The 15,856-nt window shown below is 43.2% G+C and overlaps 1 protein-coding gene across 1 annotated transcript in view; it reads right to left on the bottom strand.

Annotated features, from left to right (window-relative positions):
- med13a (mediator complex subunit 13a) overlaps positions 1-15,296 on the bottom strand; it is a 76,756-nt gene extending 61,460 nt beyond the window's left edge. Inside the window, exons 1-2 of the mRNA XM_035625132.2 lie at positions 14,602-15,296; positions 3,368-3,602 (exon numbers count right to left, since the gene is read on the bottom strand). Coding sequence (XP_035481025.2) covers positions 3,368-3,602; positions 14,602-14,667 — 301 coding nt within the window. The 5' untranslated portion in view covers positions 14,668-15,296. The remainder of the gene's footprint in view (positions 1-3,367; positions 3,603-14,601) is intronic.
- Between the last annotated feature and the right edge of the window lie 560 nt (positions 15,297-15,856).

Genomic DNA, 15,856 nt, shown 5'->3' on the forward strand with positions numbered 1-15,856 from the left:
TTATAAAAATGCAGAATTTCACTGCACTGCAGCTGTTCACAAAGGCAACAAGGACGGCAATGTATATCCATGTTGCATTCACCACTGTCAGTCAGGGTTGATGCCATTTATTGTCTTTCGGTAAAGGGTCACGTGGCATGAGCGTGGCAAATATGGGGAAGGATACATTGTGACTGACCCAATCAGGAATTGAACATGGGAGCCCGTGTCATCCTTTTTTATAAAAAAAAGATTCTATTTCTGATTTCAAAAGGTTTTCAAAAGTCTCCGTTTTAGGGGCCCAAAAACTCTGGAGCAGTGTGTGGGCGCCGGATGTAAACACAGCAAAAGTGATGCAATTTAAAACTAAGCCATATTGGACATAAGCTAGGAGACTAACTTAGGAGAACTGTACTGCAGAGAAATTACCCTCACATATAGACATCCATTCCTAATTTCTTTACAAAAAAATATCAGAGGTTCTTTGAGAGGAGGAAAAGGCAGCCATTTACTTTATCTTTGACTTAGGATACCCCTGGTCAGGGAACTCCACCAGGTTTTGAAGGAGGAGAACAATGAAGAGAGTATAGGATTTGCATAAGAATACATGCCTACAGTCAACTACTGGGAGGGGGAAGCATGCCATTTTATGCAGCAATGGCATTTGCTTGTTGAGAATAATTTATATGCATGGTCAGGAGAAGATTAGAATTGGTTTTCTCTTTGTGTTAGGAGCAAGGCGGGTATCCAACAGTGCAGAAAAGACGCTTGGTGGTTTGTTACCCCATACATTTCTTCTATGGTGATTAAGTGTCAGACGTTAAAAGATTCCTCAAGTTTTCCGCCCTTCACGACTCTCATCTCTCAAGCTCACTCCTTCTCCCCTCATCTCCCCAGAGTGAAGGGATTACTGGCACACTGGTATACAGAAATGGCACTTGCTCAAAATTAAAAGACTTTCACAGGCCACTAATCTAATGAGGAGAGAAGAGGGTGGGGGTTGAGCAAGCGCTATTTCGGTTGCTGAAATGAAAGGAAAAGAGCGGATTTTCATGTTTACCACCAACACTGCACTAAAGACTGAGAAGAAGCTGAAAACACAAAAATGAAAAAAGAAGCTTTTTAGATATCCCAAGACAAACTAAGACCAAAGGCAAAAGAATAGCACCCATCTAGTGGCAAAAAGAGTGGTGGTTAAAAGGCGACAACAGCACAGTGCAGCTGAGTGAAAAGGTTGGGCTGGTCCTCCCGCGGCTGCCCTACAAATGCTACAAGTTATGTGTCGACTGACACCTCCACAGGCAGAGCACCTGGGAGAGTTCATAAACTCAGCCGGCTGTCAATCATCTCACTTCTTAGGATTAAAAAAATGCTGTCAGAGCAGTGAACTTTTCATTTTCTCCTCAATAATAAACATTCACCTGACATCCCACTTGTTCACAATCGGCGCCTCGGAAGAAGATCCTGAATTTCTTTCCATCACTGTTTCCGCAGTGTTACTAGGTCTCAGGACCCATCCTGAAGAAACTGATCAGCAGTTGCAGAGGATGGGGGGAGGAAAGGAGCCCTCCGGCTGACTTTAGATTCATCTAGATGGGCTGTCCTGCCTCATTCCACTTGCAGAGGCCCACAGCTGCTTCCAAAACAGGAAAAATGGATGATGACACAACCCATCTGGGAACCCTTCACACTGAGTCGCAGCTGAGTCAGGGCACAAAACACTTGGGGGAGTGTGAAAGATCTCGTCAGGTGTTCAGCATACAAGTCTCTGCTGTCCACAGGGACAGGGAGAAAGACATGAACTGCACTGTGGCGTTTATCACAAATTAATCTGAAACAAGAGTCCTGCAAAAACGTGTTTCAACCAATGTTTCCCATTAATTGATAAGATTTGTGACAGCCCGCCACAATCTGAACACTGAGTACCATTGATCTGAAATTCAGGTGTCAGATCGGAACTGAAAAAATCGGATCGATGCATCTCTCAATCGGATTACCCAGAATCGATAAGTTTCAGATCAGATCATTTGTGATTAAGTACTACAATGAATATGTTATTAATTGATAATTTATTGAAGAAAGCAACCCATCAGCTACCACCACAAAGCCTGTACAAACAACACAACTGTGACTGAAACAATTTCCACACATAAGATTCTCCACACCACCTCCTTTCCACTTGAAATGTAGCACACTCCATCAGAGGGCCTGAGCCAGACGCTTCAGGTTATTACCAGGACCCGTTAGGCCTGAATGAGCTGCCCATTGTAGCCTTCAGCTCCCATTTTGAGTCCACTTCAGGCACAATATCCCATAATGAAGGAGGGTCACAGGCGGGCTCTGCTTGGCTCAGACTCCAAAGTTCAATCTACATGGCAGGAAGCATGAATAAAGATGGCCTTTTCCCATCTTCCATCACTAATGTCACTGTCTTGTTGTCCCTCTTCAGTAACAAAGTGGGGGGTGGACGCATTTGGCTTATTTCTGCATGGCTGCTCCTGCACGCTGTGTTTCTCGCTCGAGTTATGATCGGGCTGAATTCAGTTTCTCATACCTTCTTGCTTTCTTTTTTCCATCCTCTTCAGAATGGTTACCGTGTGACTTTGGCCAAATTATTCTACGTCGCAGAAATAAAACGCACGGTGCTGATCTGTTGTTCGGCATCAGTCACTTGGATATGATAAGCCTGTATCAGACACACATCCAATAATAGGACTGCAATGCTCAGTGTCTCGAAGGGGGGGGAGTTTCCCTACAGGTGTTGGCAACACCAGCCTTTATCAGTCAGAGGAGGGTAAGGGGGATGTATCAGATGACACAGATTTTAAGACTTCCCTGCGGTTCTTACATACAGGGTTTCTTCCTTGTGCCCATGTGACAATCAAAATGTTTAATCTGTATCATTTTCCATTGTGAAACCAATAACATATCTTGACAAACTGATCTACACTTCCCATTATCTTTTACAGCCATCATTGTTTAGCTACATAACCTTTGAAGTTATCAGTGAAGTCAGTTGAGTGAATCAGTTGAGTGAATCAAACAAAAGGTGCATTGGTAGGGCAGGTGGAGATCATTTTGACAGAGAAATAGAATAGCAAACTCTCTCTCTCTGTGTCTCTATCATTTCATTTTCCTAAACAACTTAACAAAAAACAACAACTTGCCTGCAGATTAAATGAACTGCTCCTCTAGTTGTAGATCCAGTTCTTTGCCCTGTTCCTTTGAACTCAATCACTCGGGTTAGGGTTAGCACTGAGTATTGTTGACCCTGAACTATGACCTCTGTGAACTGAGGAAGCAGCATGAAGACGACGAACCTGCACAGCTTAATAGAACATACATTTCTAAATCAAATGCCCCCGTGTTTATGTCAAGGGTCACCCACCTGCAAGCTCGTGGTGGATGAGATCTGCGAAGTTAGGGTCGTCGCCCCACCAGAAAAGCCAAAGCTCCCTCCGGCCCTGACGCTGACTCCGCCGCCATACACTGAGCACGTCGGCCTTCAGGCAGCGGCTGAAGCTGCAAAGGATGGGATCCTCCTCTGTCACCGGGAAGAGGATGGGTGCAGAGGTGGGACCCTGCCACACAAACCTCTTCCATTTGATCCCTGTCAAGTCAGCCTGCAAGACAAGGGAGGGGGGGATGGAGGAAGAAGAGTGTTAAGTGAGCAGAGCTGCTGCTTCAGGATCCACTCAGCATCTCGACGTAAACATGCTGAGCAGTGTAGTCAGTATTAACCCTCTCTTTAAACGGTTTGGTTCTGCTTCAGGTGCTTTCTAATATCACTGTGAACAATGTGTTCGATACGCAATATGAAAAAGGTAAAGCTGGTAAATGTGGGCTCACCATCTTAATCCTCATTATTGGTGAGTGCTCGGGGATGTGTACTTTTTTATAAACAGTGTGGCTTTAATAGAGAGAACAAAACACAGGAAAAGGCCTCACGAGCAGTAAATCACTGGCAGGTTATTAAGTGTCAAAGCATTACACTCCACTGCTCACTACCACTGGTGCTCATCTGCTTAGCACCGACTGACGACTCATATCTACCTAAACAAATTAGAGACGCCCCGATGCCCCATTCCTTTCCGATACCGATTGAGATACCTGGACTTTGCATATCTGCCGATAGAGGCCAGGGTACCGATCCGATACCAGTGCTTTTCTTTTTTCAATAACAACTTGTATAACATATTTGAACAGCTGTATGCAGTAAAGAGAATGAAGCCATAGAGCTCATTTTATTATCTAGTTTGACAGTCATAACTGAAAAAGAACACATAAATAAATCTAGGAGTTGATTACTTCCTTTAAATAGCTGTAAAAGCACAGCCATAGCTTATAAAAATAAAAGATCTGCAACACTGCAACAGCAACTAAATAAACTAAATACATCTAGAGATAAATAAAAGTTCCTTTAAAAACAGTTAACGTGCAGCCACAGTTTAAAAAGATAAAATATCTTTAGTCTGTATCTTTCACAGTACCAGTAGAAAACCTCAATATGGTGAAGAAGTACTGTACTGACACTAGCAAGTACTGTTTATAAGGCGACAAAGATGAAGTGATTTCCGGTAGTGTAGTGGAAACGTCAGCAATGTGGCAAAATTTCACATTGGAAAGTGCCGTTTTATCTGAGTAGAACTACTTTTTTTTGTATTTAGTATATTAAGTTTTATTTTTTATTTATTGAGCGGAACTACTTTAGAGACGGGGTATTGGAAGGGTACATAGATTCGCATATACACCGCATTTCCGGAGTATCAGAGACAATTCTGATACTAGTATCAGAATGGGAACATCTCTAAAAAAAATGCATGCAAATACTAACTACCACACTTAAGATAAACACTGAATGGCTTGTGGCATGTACATTACCATTTTGCAGCTGGTAAAGCTCAGTGGGTTACACCACTGACTTTGGTACACGGAGTCGGGAGGTTCGATTCCCAGTTCAGGGCATGGATAAAAATCCAGTGTGGGCCCTTAGGCAAGGCCCTTAACGCTACCTGCTTACCTCCAATATGTAACCGATTATGTAAGTCGATTTGGAAAAAAGCGTCAGCAAAATGAATGTAATTCAAATTTCTGCTGCTCCTCTATCTCCAGTGGCATATTTTTATGTAAAAAAAATAGAAATTAATCTGAAACTTTGATTATTCAGAAACATAAAAACAAAACACAATGTCTGTCGTGTAAAATGAAAAATAAATATTACAATTCGGGGGGGGGGGGGGCGCTGGAGCCAATCCCAGCTAACATTGGGCGAGAGGCAGGGTACACCCTGGACAGGTCTTCAATTTTTCTAACCCCATTCTGCATGTCTTTGGACAGTGGGAGGAAGCCGGAGAACCCGGAGAGAACCCACGCATACACCGGGAGAACATGCAAACTCCACCAGAAAGACCCTGGTTGGTTTGAACCGGGATTCAAATCCAGAACCTTCTTGCTGTGAGGCGAAATTGCTAACCACTACACCAACGTGCCAACCACTACACCAACGTGCAGCCCCTAGGTCAGCAATCTAATTTAAGTAAATTTGGGGCAGTGACCGACTTAACTCCTTTGTACAAAAGGTAAGATTTCCCTGAGATGAATCCCATCCATCGAAGCATGCACTCGCGGATTTGATCAAGTAACTAAACTTGCAGTCACTGTTAACCTGTAATAAATAAGACTGTGCCTCAGGTTTGCAGCAGATAATTTTTTCACGAAGCAGCAGTCATAGAAGGAAATGGCATCAGAACTAAGTGAAAGTGTCAGGAGGCAACTTGTTATCCTACCCAAAGAAAGGCTTTTTCAGCATCAAATCACAGCAACGCAAAAGGTTTCTAAAAGGGAAGTGCATGGAACTCTAAAAATGTGTAGTAGCCAAGGCACAATCAGGCAGAATTAGAGTGATCCCATCAGAAGATCGGATCAGTAGTTCAATACATCAAGCTTCGTTCCCTTAGCGATAGAAAAGCAACATCATCACAGATTAAAGAAAGATAGACGATAAAACGCAATGCTTTGCAAGAACTACTTGAAGACCAAAGAAGAGCAAGGAGTCCTGACTGTCATGGACATCCCTCTGCGGCCACCTTACCTCAAACCCCATTGCACATTAATATGGGCACAAGCCAATCATTCTGTGACATCACAGGAAATCTCTGGAGCAGCAAATCCTGCTGGGATCATTCGGTCATCGGGTTTTGCAAAAACCTTGCCAGCCCAAGTGCATGCTGCCATTAAAGCAAAAGCAAAATAATTAAAGATATTCTGAAGGATTCAACTATTCACTCAAATTAATAATCATTACATTCAACAACAAATGCAAAGTAGAAAAATAACTTTTGGATCCCACTGCATTCTTGTAGACATTTCTAGTATTCTGTGTCAAACTTTTCATTTTTTTTACTGCCATTCCGTTCAGACGGAGTTGAAGAGCTGTACCCTCTGTATTAAATTAATTAATCCATCACAATTCAGGATATTGAGTGATTACCCATGGTTGTGGCAGAGTGGTGGTCTTTTGCCTGGCTAGGGATAAGCTGGGAGATTTGTAGAGTTATTTGTGGTGGTGGTGAGGGTCGGGGCTAGGCTGGGGATTGTCAAAACAGAGCATTGTGTGGCGTCAGCAGGAGCAGAGCTGGACCACAACAAGTTAGTATGCCACAAGACGTAGTTGCCTCATACAGGTTGACAAAATCATTAAAAAACCTGAGGTTATAAATAGTTTGGGCTACGTTTACGGCTCCAGGTAATACATCAGCATTATACAGGCTAGCCTGCTACTTCACAATTAAGTATACGCTGCATCGATAAACAGAAAGCATGTGTTTAATTTGTTGTCCACCACTAACCCAAGGAAAAGCCCAAGGTTGCATTGTGGCATCAGCATTACTTGACACAGAATTTGTGGGGGATGCATGATCGAGATATCGCGATACAGATGAACAAATCCGGCTCGTGAGGAATTCAAAAGCTGCAACAAATGCAGAGTGCAAATTCCTATAGGTGCAACCAGCAGAACCTAGCTGGGTCTGTCTGTGTGTGTAACGACTGAGGCTGCAGCACGAGGCTTCTCCTTCCTGCTGGAGTGTGAAAAGCACCACATAACACCTGCACCTTGCGCGGAAACATCTGTGCACACAATGCAAAGGGAGGGTTGGGACAGCGGTTAACTGTGAAACCAGATCGCACGCAGTACAGATAGAGGCAATTAGCAAAGAAACACCCCCATCGTCTTACTGACCACGGCCAGGCCCCCCTGGTACTGTGTTTTTCACTGTATTGAAAAGGTTTAGTTCACAAGTCTTCTACAGGTTTTATTAGAAGCCCCTTCTCCTCGTAGATATTGGTTTCACACTTATAGACATGATTATGTGTTGCAAACGGTCAGCCAGGCATCGAGCGGGACACCGGGGACTGATACTTCAGTTTGAAGTACATAAGGCTTATTCAAATGAGTGTTTTCGGTAACAATTTATTCATTTTCAAAGATCATTCAAATGAGCATGCATCGTCTGAAATATCCCTTATGAGTTTATTCAATTCTTATGAAGGTAACACTCAATACAAGGGAAATATGTACATAACGGTTGATCTCACAGGCTAGATCTAATACAAGAGGGAACAAAAGAGAAAACAGCAGAAAAATAATCCCTTGACTTTTTTTTAGAGCTGAGGTAGAGTGAGTGCATTGTCTTGTATTTGCGTCAACATTAAGTCATGTTAGACATAAAGACATTTTCAAATATGTGAAAATGTACATAATACATACTTATACAGAGGGTTATAGCACCTATAATCCTAAATATTTCCTACTGCATCTTCATCCATATTAAAGTTACATAGCACAAAAGCATATAGAGGAATGCAAACTGCCCCCATACCTAGAAAAACATGAGTACAGCAATTAACCAGTTACACCATTCATTTATTTGTCACTTAAATGAGGACTTGGAATAATAATTAACTGATTCAACTAGTTAAAAAATGAACCTGTCTAATTGATTATCGTTTTAGTATTTATGGAGCATATCATTATTTATTTATTTTTTAAATTTAAAAAAAACACAAGAGTCATGTGTGTTCTTGACCTGGTTAAATACTTTAATCAACAGTCACCCAGGAATCAGCTGACTTCTAAAATTGCATGCAGAGAAAACACTGACGTGCTTCTTGTTATTATCTATAGTTGCTGCAGTGCCACAGTAGGCGCGGTGTAAAGTGAACTGACGAAAAATCCTGTGACCACTAAAACTTTGACCTGGTTAGTTTCTGATGTTTAGCTTCTGCAGTAGCACTTGCAGCGAAAATACAGATTAATGCTGCTGCCGCGGCTGCTGTTAAAGCATGAATGAAATTGAACAGCCTACAAGACGTACGAGAGCTGAAGTCGAGAGTCTTCATCTTACATTACAGCTCTATCCATCAGCCTTTTTGCAACTGTTTATGTTACTGTCAAGATGCTTACATGTGTTGTGCAGCTTCTCTGCCAAGTAGAAAACTGAATATATTAATCTTTCGTTTAGAATATATGTCATAAAAAAAACATATACTACAGCAACTGAGGGATACAGGGAGAAGTATAACCAAGTGCTGCGGGATACTGTCAACAAGCAATTATCCCCTGTAAGATATGACTCACTGAATGCAATGTTTTCATTACTTTAAGTGCATATCTGACACCTTCACCCTGATTGTCAAACTTTATCATTAAGAAAAAAAACAATCTCAGCTGATGAATTCTGATCGTGAACTACTCCTCTGCGCTGCAGGATTCTAGGACGTACCACCTCCACACACACTTGTGTTGCGAACAGACTTACGACAGCTCAATGGAAAGATATTTTTGAAATCTAAACCACAAACCACAACTGGTACACTATTCATTATTGCCCAGTTACATGTTTCCTCATTACACCAGCATTTATGACAGTGAAACAGATCTAAGCTCTGTCTGTCTTCCCTTTTGCTTTTCTTGAAAATCACTTGACTTTAAACTCGGCGGGTGTCTTTGTGAGAAACCAGGGAAGTGCAGTGTTGACTGTGAAGTATTTTGGATGAGTGGTTTGTAACAAACACAAAAATTAGAAACATTAAATGACAGTCAGTGACTACATTGGGGCTCGGGCAAGCACTCCATATCCTCGAGATCATTCATAACGAAAGAATTAAAGCTGCAGATACAAAACCTAACATAGGATCATTTGAAAAGCAGGAGTATTTTAGTCAGAGACCCAAGCTCTGCACATTAATGGCTTATCACAGCAGTACAACAGCTATGCATGGACACTTGAAGCAAAAGCATCCCGCTGTGCTTCATTTAGACACAGCAACAGTGCATTTGCTTTGTATCCTCGCCAAAGCATACATTAGGATTCTTAACATACAGAACAAGTAAATATGCACCTTTGTTGTCATGACAAGGAAACATTACACTATGTGTCATTCACCGTTGTCTTTCAGCCATGATTTTCTGAAGTGCATTTTACTCCAGTGATGAACTACACCCATGTCACACCCATTTTAAGTTTTATGACACGTTCTTCAAACTAAAATTACCGATTCTCCAGTTCAGGGACAGAGTTAAAATTAATCTACACTCACTTCATTTTAATAGTCATTTTGGAGGCTCTATGCTGTTGAACTATACTAGAGGCTTTCCTTAATTCATAAATGGGATGGACAAATAATTAGGAACACCTCCCAGTATAACACAGTACCACAAATCAGACCTCCAAAAACAAACATTAAAATAAAAAAACCTTTCAATGAAAAACTTAATCCTGATGAGGCAGGATTTATTGCAGGGCCTGTGATAATACTGTGTATTAGCCTTTATGTAGGTGTACCAAATAAATTGTGTCACAGCAATCCTTTGTGGTCCAGAATTTCTTGACCAGGTATCTGACAGATTGGGTGTTTTATCATTAGTGTCACAATAACACAGCAGTGACGTGGCAATTACATGAGAATGATTATAGGATTGAATAAATTATTGAACTATTAATGAGATAACAAGCAAGTTTTGAACAGGCACTGCACTTGTTTGAAAGAATTGTTAAAAACTGAAAAAGGACTTACTGATAACACGATGGAGCAATAAGCATCTGCCTTCCAACACGATCAAGTTATTTGTATATTGTAAATAAAAGACGGAAGAAATGGACATATGGATATAAAACGTTTCCACAGGTAGTTGGACTACCCCGAATAAAAGAGTGCTACTGAAGTTAATTGTCATTAAGTGTAATGACAATTAGTGTTCGCTGACATATATATTCATCTTTTCTCTTCTGCTTGAATGTTAAAGGGAAATTCCACAAAATCACTGAAAGTGAGATGTTAAGTTCAATACTGTGTGTGCTGTGTGGATGTGGAGACATTGGTTGTCTTAAACTGGACCCAATCAAAGCTTTATAAAGTTCAAGTGACTTTTAGGGAAATTGGTCTCATGCCTCGGGACACCACGTTTTTTTTCAAAATCGTCAGATCGCTGTACCGTTAATACTACATGACGTGCTGTCTTGTAACCGTGAGGCTTTAGGTCATTGTGCTGTTCACACTACGTGACTCATCTGCGAAGTGGGATCACACACTACACGATCCTTCACCGGGAGATATGTCTCCAAAGTACTTTTGTCAAAAAAACAGACCGAGAAGTGACACAGGAAAAAACACAACACGCGAGCGAAACAGGAATTGTTTGTCACTTTCGCGATGGGCGTCAGAAAAAATCTGTGCAATATACTGCAGACGACTCGTATTAAAAGGTCAGAAACAGGAAGTAGTTTGAGCGGACGCTCTGAGTTGCGTGGATGGAGAGATATAACTTGGCGTGTTAATATATGATTCCCCAATAAAGCCAGCCGGGTTTTCATTCATTATCAGTGAAAACACAACACGACAGGAAAAAGCCCCGCATATAGTCTGCAAGATGATTTGTCCAGAAACACGGAAACGCAGAAAAATCGGGGTGACGTGTTCCCCGGGGTTCCCCGACTTGTCCAGATATTAAGCTGCTAGATACCTGGCAGACGTCTGCGAGTCACTTTGATCGCTTCATTGGTAGTTCACAAATAGCGATCGAGGGCCGATTTGCGAGCCCTGATTTCACGCAAATTTTCCTCCGATTTGCAGCAGATCCGGGATTTGTCGGCGAGCGGGAAATCAGGGCTGAATTAGTTCATTTTAACCTGCTGAGCTTATTTTGGACAATTTGACAAAAAATGTCTGGAGTCACTCTCAATGAAACCAGCCTCTTCCTGCTAGACCAGTCGGTTTTGTTTACACAGAAAGTGGGCCCTGCATATATACTGCTGATTAAGAATAGATGTTTCTGTTTAAGACGGATGACTTTTTATGCATATGGTTCTAAAAACCATGTAGAAACTTACTTAAATCTCCCTGCTCATAGTTTGTGTCTCTGTTTTTGTTGTCATTATCACATTTTAATCAAAACACGTGACTGTATTAAACCCAACAGTGGGTTTACTATTATCCCAGCGGCACACAGGAATATTTCTTCTGTCCTTACATACTCGGAGCTCGAAGAGGCAGAACTGAATGAGCGCCTCTGTCAAAGCTTAGACACACGAGTACTTCACTCTTCATCAAGGATAAATGCACCTTCTGCATTTGTTCTGTCTGTCCTTTCAAAAATTAATTAGAGTCAGTCTGTCTGCAAAAACCGAGGGTGCCAAGGATGTGTGTGTGTTTCCTTGCAGCTTGTGTTACACATACAGTGTATCTGCACAGTTTTCCCCGTTTCTGTGTCTTAATAAATGCTCAGGTATGCGAGCAACTGCTTATAAAATTTCCTGGCAGTGCGAGCGATGTGGGTCATGAGACGGTTTATCTTTCATATGCCCAAGCCAAAACTCACACCGCTGCTGCGGGAGGGAATCTCAGGCCAAAGACACTGGATATGGCCAAAGAAGCCTTCCTGAGGTGATGCGTACTTGGAGGTTTGCGATGCCTGATTTTGCCAGCTGCTCACCTTCCCTCTGGCCTCTTTTGGGCTCTGGGTCTCAGTAGGGAACACTGTGTTCAAGCAGCTGCCTCCCTGCCTTTCAAGACACAAGCAAGCAACAGGTGAAGCTGCTCAAATCATGTCGCAGATGCTTCTCCTCTACGACGCCCCTGTCAGTTTTCCTGTCTGTCACCTCTCTCCTTCAGTTAACCCTGTAGTGGAGCAAACATGAAACTAACAAATGCATTTTAGGTAGAGGAGAAGGCGAATTTCTATCTTGAATTTGATAGTTTGGGTTCATTTATTGTATGGCCCATTCAATGCCAAAACAAACTTTTTTTCGATCCAAGTGCTGAAGTTACTCCAACACTGAAATGCATGGCAGCCTAAGCTACACATTTCACGACAAGCCAGCTGCACAAGTGCCTAACCATACAGAATAATATAAATTAAGCTTACATTTCAAGTTGATTCAAACAAGCCTGCTTTAAAAACGCACCAAAAAAAAAGAGAAAGAAAGCAACAAGTTGTATCATACTACGGCAAGGACCATCCGCTGACGAACGAGGAAGGGAAAAAGTGCCACAATGTGTTCACATTCTTTCACCATAAAACCACAAAGTGGAGTCTGTTCAGTGAGTGAGTCATAACAGCAGTGGTGTTATGCTTAGTCTCACTGTGCAGGAAAATGTCAGCCAGACAGGCACAGCACCACATCTACCAGCCTCCACCCCGCCTGTCCACTGTAGCCGACGCTGCCTTCGAGTGCTGTCGTAAACATCGTAATTACAAGTTCAGCACACACATACACACACACAATCGACACGAAAAGCCGTAGTACTGAGAGAGTGGGGGATTTTTTCTGCAAAACGAGACGTTGCCTTTACGGGGGGGCGGACAGCTAGGAAGCTGTGTCAATTTGTGATGAAAGCAGTGTGGTGTTTCACTGTATTGTTATTGTACAGGATTCTCCAACAATATCACTATTGATGAATTCCGCTCCTCGTTTAACTTCTTTTTTTGGGTAGATGTGTTAACAAATCAATCTCCGGCCTATATATACCTTGCGATCTTTTAACTTAATCTGCACTGCAAATTGATTCTGTGTCAATAAATCTGTAAAAGGGGGTTCTTTTTTCAAACAGCCTTCAAATGTGGAGGCGAGATGTCAGAACGAGCACATCAAGGTGGCATTACACTCCTCGGCCAAACTTGCAAGTGAAACTGTAGTAAAGCCTGCTGACATTCAGGACCATGTTCTTGATTATCCAGCCGGCTGAGGGACTGTAAACTGGGGAGGGGGGGCAACACCTTCACATTTGCTGTAGTTACAAAGACCGTGGGACCCTTTCCCCTCAAATGGGATTCTAAAAGAATACCTGTGAACTTCCAAGCGGTCGGCTGCACGGCCGCAACTATTTAGGGGCCAACGACAGCCACCCACAACCGACAAACATGATGTGTTGGAAGAAGACGTCCGCAGACGAGACGAACGAGGAAATGCATTAGACAAACGCTTCCTCCCAGGTTGATAGGTTCTCCCCTAGGTTTACTGGTTGGGGGGGGGGGTTTCGTTAGGGTTAGGTTTCACAAATCACGTTAAGTTTCATCCACAGTCTTTTACGAAGGAATGAGGAATAAAATGTAAAAAGGAAAGTGACCTTAACTGATTTGTGCTGGGCATTTTATGTTAAATACAAAAAAATATATATATTATCATTATCTTTTATGAAAATGTGACTCTGGGGGGGGCGGGGGCTCCCGTTGGAGGGGCGGGGCGCACACCCAATTCAATGGTAGGGGAAACACTGGCTACTGTGAGCCAACAGTAACAGAAAGTGCAGCTGAGATTTGCAGCCACCTCCATGTTTGTAATGCCCAGGAATGCAGGCATGCCACAGATTATATAATTTGGCCTGGGGGGCACTGGCAAACGACACGATGACATGTTAGCCTTCGCAAAACAAAATGCTGCTACACCCAAAACAATCCTGTTTCATGCTTGTTGCTGTAAAAGAGCTGTCAGGGGGAAGCACATGGGGGGGGCGACTTCTCACAGACGAAGTGTGCACGAAGTGTGCGAGCTTGGCACCTGACGTGCGTCCGAGGAAAAAACACTTAAACTGCAAAATGCCCCGCGGGTTCCCTCGGTGAGATGAGCGGACCCTCGATACAGCATGTAGAACTGGACATGACAACACGATGGTGAGTTGGTGATAAACGAGGGGGGAGGGGAGGGGGGGGCAGTGCCACAACAACTCATGTCTGTGGGAAACACGGTCCGAGCTTTTTAAGGACACGACATGAAACAACATCGGGGGTTTTCGGAGCTAACCGGGCGACACAGATGTGCTGCTGGGAAAATGTGTGGAAAACAAGTGGAGCGTCATTTAAACGAGCGAGTTGGCGGAAAAGAAGGAAAAAAGTGAACAGTGTGGCAGAACAACGGGCAGCTGGCGGAGGACAGGGCCCCTCGGAACCGACTGACAGAGAGGTGCCGTGGGAGCGTCGGCGGACCGGGGGGGGGGACACAGGGCCGTAAAGCCTAGCTAAGCTGCTATCAAGCGATGCCCGTGTGCGGCTAACGTTAGCTTAGCCCCCCTCGCTCAGCTAGTTAAAAATGGCTGCTTTTCCCTTTAGTTTTAAATCTCTCTTACCAGACAGAATAGATTGGAATGGCAATCCTCCAAGCTGGCCCCGTTCGGTACGAAACAAGAACTCATCCTTCCTTCACTGCGCGGTCCGACTCTCCATCGTTTGTTTTGTTTGTTTTCACTTCCCGGGAATCGAAAAGGGGGCAATCTTGCGGATTTGTTGCGGGGTTTTTTCCAAGATGTGCAGCGGCTTAAATCAGCGAGAGGGTTTTTTTTTGGAACATTTGGCTGGAGGAGAGTTAATTCAACAACCCTCTCCGACTGCGGTTCCCCCTCCCGCCGGAGCTTAAAAGCAGATAAAACAAAGTGTGGCCATCAAGTCGACATCTCGAAGAGCGCACGATTAAAAACAAATTGAGGGGAGGCGACAAATGTTCATAAAACAAAAAGAAAAGGAGAGCAAAGAAGCAACTCCCCCCCTCCCCCTTGGCCCCAAAACGGTCTGTGCTTTAAAAAAAAAAAAAAAAAAAAAAAAAAAAAAACCGAAAAAAAACAAAACGTCCCGTCTCACTCCTCCATCGCAAAATCCGGTCTAAAAACGAAATACATCCTGTGGAAAACCTGTCGAAATCCGGCACCGGCCTATATTTTATCGATCGTTTCGATCATTTTCCTCAGCCTCGGTTCCTGTTGGTTTCCATTTGAATTCATGGATTCCTTTCTTTAATGGCGGCCACAGGGACAACTCTGCCTTCCACAGCCTATTGGCTCGTTCGTGGTCAAAGCTTTGTCAAGCGCGCCGAAGGCACACAGACACACGCGGAGGGCGGCGGGCGGCATTTCCGGCAAAGTAAAAGTCCCGCATTGTTTTCTTTAATATTATGAACAACACTGGGAATGCAGATTTATGGAAGTAGAACAAAAATGTATCAAAAAATAATAACACAACAACCCGTTTGCGTGTGTTTGGGTACCACCTATGACAATAAAACGCCGCAACCTTTTACGATTACAGCGGTTTTATTTTGAGAGTCACGACACGAACTTCCGCCTCTCAGTGTGGCCAACTTGACAGCGTCGTGGTCATGAGGGCTGTAATAACACAAGACTGATAGGTATTGCCGCTAGGCCAAGCGCAAGTGGCGCTACTGAGCAACAGATTTTGTTACTAATGATCGGGGCCCTATAAACTTGCTCACTTTACACAGTGCACCACCTAGCGCATGTGATGTTGCACTTGCAGCGGAGACGTGTCAGCCGCGATGCACCGGTGCGCCCTTCGTTTTCTTCTATTTCAACCAAATGCGTTCATTTCACC

The sequence above is a fragment of the Scophthalmus maximus genome, chromosome 2, assembly GCF_022379125.1.
Source record: "Scophthalmus maximus strain ysfricsl-2021 chromosome 2, ASM2237912v1, whole genome shotgun sequence".
Classification (NCBI taxonomy): Eukaryota; Metazoa; Chordata; class Actinopteri; order Pleuronectiformes; family Scophthalmidae; genus Scophthalmus; species Scophthalmus maximus.